The sequence below is a fragment of the Cyprinus carpio genome, chromosome B6 (genome assembly GCF_018340385.1).
Source record: "Cyprinus carpio isolate SPL01 chromosome B6, ASM1834038v1, whole genome shotgun sequence".
Classification (NCBI taxonomy): Eukaryota; Metazoa; Chordata; class Actinopteri; order Cypriniformes; family Cyprinidae; genus Cyprinus; species Cyprinus carpio.
The window spans coordinates 602,350-607,349 of NC_056602.1; the positions used below are offsets into that span (position 1 = coordinate 602,350).

The window sequence follows — 5,000 nt, forward strand, 5'->3', positions numbered from 1 at the left end:
TCTCACCTGCACAAAAACAGATTCAGTATTTCTCAAAATGAAATCAAATGCAAATTCTGAATATTATAGACACTTGCTGTAATTAAATGTTACATAAGAGAAATATAATTAATGTATTTAATCCCATTTTATTAACCGATGTCTCTGCTGCTGATCTTCGATGATGCAGTTCAACCATTCTAAGCAGAAATGACACATTTGTGTTTGATTTCTGTTCTAGCTGAAGTGTTGAACTTTCCTGCATCATATTCTTCATGTGATTCGTTCTTTACTGTAGAGACGTGAATCTGCATGTCCTTCAGCCTGAGGTGTATTCACTTCACTTTTGGTGTGAGAGCGCTTTTACATCTAGAAAAGAAGATATTTTTATATTTAACAAACAAACAAGCCCTGCCCACATTTAAAAAGAACTTCTAAAGTAACGTAACGCATTACTTTCCATAAAAAGTAACCGAGTAACGTAATTATTGGATTGTAATGCATAACTTTTAAAAGTAACATTCCCCAGCACTAATCATGATACAGTAGTTACAGAGTAACACTCTGAAGAATTACAGCGGAGTCTCGATGCTGCTGAAAAACCAGCCTGAGCCTGAGCCTGTTTGCTGGTCTAATCTGGTCCAGTCTAGAAACTGTTTATGAGGATGGTTTGAACAAACACATGCAAATGAGTCGACACGAATCCAGCTCTTATGATCCATGATGGTTTTATTGACTTCTGATTCGCTCTTTTGTTTTTTGCGTCTTCTTGAATCAAGAAGTCTATGTGTGGTTTATTAACAATGTTCATATATTCATGTGTGTTTTTTTCTCATATGTTTAGATATATATAGTCATGTATCACTGATATGTTTATAATGACATATAAACCGCGGCCGGGGTCGTCTTCTCTTCCCTGGGTTCACAGCGGCCACGGAGATTCACAGCATTTATGCGCAACAAAATGAAACAGACATGAAGAAAAGAGATGTCACGAGCTCTCAGTCCAAACGCTGTCGCTCAGGTTCGTCACGCGGTTGAAAACTTGTTAGTTTACGGAGGATAAGAAAATCATGCATTTCACGAGTCTTTCTTGTAACGTGTAACCTCGTGATCACCCGCAGGGGGCGCTGTGTCTCATACAGGTGTGGTGCGCCGGTTGGCGTCCTTCGAGTCTTTCTGGATGCAGTTGTGCACCTGCAGGAAGTCCGGCTCTCTCTCGGAGTCGTACATCGGTGGCGTCCCGTGCGGAGTCTTCAACGTGTCTCCGCCGCGGCCGAGGGTGTACATAGAGATATCGGTGGAGGGCAGCGCTCCGAACGCCTTCAGTCCCACGGGAGAAGCGTCGCGCGAGTGCGAGGGCTCGGTGGAGCGGCTGGAGGAGCGCGAGCCGCGCCGGTAACGGAAGCGGTAGCTGGGGATTCTGCTGATGGCGGATCCCTGCAGATAGTCTCCTCCTCCGCCGGTCCGAGCGCGAGCCACGCGTACCTCCCGGTGCCGGTCGATGAACATGTGAACGGCCAGAACGCCCACCATCTCCGCCATGATGAAGGACAGCGCGCTGAAGTAAAAGCTCCAGCCGTACGAGTAGCTGCTCTTCTTCGAGTCGCTCTTGGACGGGTCTCCCGCGTTGGCTGATATGTACACGATTATCCCGATGATGTTACTCAGACCTGAGGATCCACACACACACACACACACACACACACACACACACACACACACACACACACACACACAGAGAGAGAACATCAATCACACACTGTAAAAAAAAACGCACCATAATTTTACCTTGAAAAAATACAGTAGCAACATTTCAGGTTTTCCGGATTTGAATACCTTAATTTTCAGTTTCAGTTTTTTTTTTTTAAATGCTTTAACACATTTTCAAAACTTGTTGCCTATTTGTGACCCTTGAGCACAAAACCAGTCATGAGGGGCAATTTTATGTGAAATTGAGATTTACATACATCACTGGTACATCATCTGAAGCTGAATAAATAATCTCTCTAATCTCTTGATGTATGGTTTGTTAGGAGGACAATATTTGTCTGAGATACACCTACATGAAAATGCAAAAAAATCTAAATATTGAGAAAATCATCTTTAAAGTTGTCCAAATGAAGTTCTTAGCAATGCATATTACTAATCAAAAATTAAGTTTTTGATATATTTACTGTAGGAAATGTACAAAATATCTTCATGGAACATGATCTTTACTTAATATCCTAATGATTTTTGGCATAAAAGAAAACTGTATAACTTTGACTCATACAATGTATTGTTGTCTATTGCTACAAATATACCTGTGATACTTATGACTGCTTCTGTGCTGCAGGGACACTTTTTTTTTTTTTCAGAACATTATACACAAATCCAAGAATCGCACACAAAATGCAAAATGCCTCACATCTCTTGCTAAAGGAAGCACTGCATTTAAATACCACAAACACATCTCAAAAGCAAACATTTGTCTTATGTTGCAAACACCTTTGCCGCAATATTATATTTTTGGATGTAGCATATACACAGTTATTCAAAAACTAAATCTTTTCTTTCATGAGCTTCTGCGAACATCTCTGTACAAGACTGAGAGTAATTCGCAGAGAGATGCTGAAAAATTCACGGAAAACACGAAAGCAAGATGGAAAGCAAACTTTTCTTACTGTAAGCATTTGTGCTTGTGAATACAGTAATATACAGTGGGTTTTTGTTAAATGTGAACCAAAATCATCACAATTAAAAGAACCAAAGACTTAAACTACTTCAGTCTGTGTGCACTGAATTTATTTAATACACAAGTTTCACAATTTGAGTTGAATTACTGAAATAAATGAACTTTCCACGACATTCTAATTTATTGAGATGCACCTGTATCATTCACACAAACACTAAACGTGACACTCATGAAACTGAAATAATGCAATATATCATTAATTTAACAACATTAGATATAACATACAACCCATAATGTGTACAAATGTTAAGAAAAACTAAGAAGAAACAAAAACGTTGTTAAACATTAGTCCTCTTTACCGCAAGTAGTGCTGGAATCTTTTTTCACATTCTATATTTTAGTTTGATCATGTTTTTTTTATTTAATATTTTATACATGAAGTATTACACAATTAACATGTTTTGTTTAATATTACGAAATATTAATATATTATATAATATATAATCAATTAATATATTGTTAGAGCTGCTTTACTGCAGGATGTGAATTTAATATGGTGAAGTGTGCGGATCACCTGCGGATACGAAGAAGATTCCTGCGCTGAGGATGATGTTGTGTCGAGTCTTATCGAACTCGCTGGCGGCGACACAGAGACCACCCATGAACAGCAGGATGACACTGAGGATGGGGAAAATACTGGAGGCCCGAACCGCTCCTGAAACACACACAAGTCATGAGACGCTGGCCTCTGAAGCACTGAGCAGGACCTGCCCTCGAACCCTCAATCAGATCCATTCAGCCAATCAGAGTCCTGGAATCACTGTGAGTCCTCAGCACAAGAAATCAGGAGACGCAGGGTTACTGTCATTAACTAAAGTGATTAAACACAGTTATTTTTCAACTGCTTACACACACTTTCAAAACTTTACATACATCTCTTGCAAAGTGAAGCACTGCATTTAAAATTTGTCTTATGTTGCAAACACCTTATTTTTGGATGAATCATATACACAGTTATTCAAAACCAAGCCCTTCTTTCATGAGCTCCTGTGTACATCTCTGTACAAGACTGAAAGTAATTCGCAGAGAGATGCTGAAAAATTAACGGAAACCTCAAAAGCAACATTTTGTGTGTAAGCAGTTGAAAGAAAGAAAGAAAAAAAAAACTGTAATTGAAATATATAGCTACTGTATATATATATATATAGCTAAAGTATAATAAAATATAAATATGATAAATGTTACCTTGACAACTATCTGTCATACGTTTAAATTAAAGCAATAAAATTAATGACAAGAAATAAATAAAAACTAAGGTGACACTTTACTTAAAACCTTTATATATAATGCATTATAAAGGGTTATTAATGCATTACAATTATTCATAATGTGCAAAACTAAATTTAAAATGCATAATGAATTAATATGATATGTGTTGTTATTTTACTTAATATTTAATTTTATTGTGCATTGTGTTTTAATTAAGGCATTCAACTACTTTTATAATGCATTATGCATAAAGGCTTTAAGTAAAGTCTTAACTAAAAGTAAAAGATGAAATCAATTTGAAATAAATAGTAATATTAAAAATAAAAATGGAACCCAATTAAAATGACTAAAGCACGTAATGGAATTACTAAACATGGAACATATTAAAAAGAAAACTAAAAATGTAATGATAAAAGCTAATTCAAATGTAAATAAGAACTAGGATAGTATATAAATAATGGTAAATTAACTCTGAAGACGTGTGAAGAATCAAACTGACATGAACAACACTCGCTCTGATTTAATTATGATCTAAAGCACATAACAAAGTGACTAAATAAACTAAGTTAAAAGTACAAAAATCATTCATATATAAATACTACAGTTATACAGAAATAATACACACACATTTACACACACACATTTACACGCACACACACACACACACACACACACACACACACACACACATACACACACACACACACACACACTCTTGATTAGAGGTCAGAGTCACGTAATCCAGACAGATATGTGTGTGTGTGTGTGTGTGTCATAATTATTGATTGATTGATGACATCACAGCATGAGGTCATCCCTTCCTGTCAGTCACATGACTCCACTCCGAGCCCATCGATCCGTCCGGACCGAGCTTCAGCTCAGAAACACATCGGGCCTCAGAAGAGAAAATCTTTGTCTTACTCTAAAGCTGTAAAGTGTGTTTAGTCACGATCATCTTCATGCAGCATCTCTGACTCTTTCATTCTGCATCGATGAGGAGGAGAGGATGAAGAGCGCAGGGCATTTCAGAGTTTTGACCCATATAAGCTGCAGTGAAATATTTATAGAATTAAGC

General features: G+C 37.3%; 1 protein-coding gene across 2 annotated transcripts in view; it reads right to left on the minus strand.

Moving 5' to 3' along the window:
- Positions 1-604: 604 nt before the first annotated feature.
- cacng2b (calcium channel, voltage-dependent, gamma subunit 2b) overlaps positions 605-5,000 on the minus strand; it is a 13,133-nt gene continuing 8,737 nt past the window's right edge. For both annotated transcript variants that reach the window (XM_042725266.1, XM_042725267.1), the window contains exons 4-5: positions 3,231-3,371; positions 605-1,652 (exon numbers count right to left, since the gene is read on the minus strand). In XM_042725266.1, the coding sequence (XP_042581200.1) occupies positions 1,117-1,652; positions 3,231-3,371 (677 nt within the window). In that variant the 3' untranslated portion in view covers positions 605-1,116. The remainder of the gene's footprint in view (positions 1,653-3,230; positions 3,372-5,000) is intronic.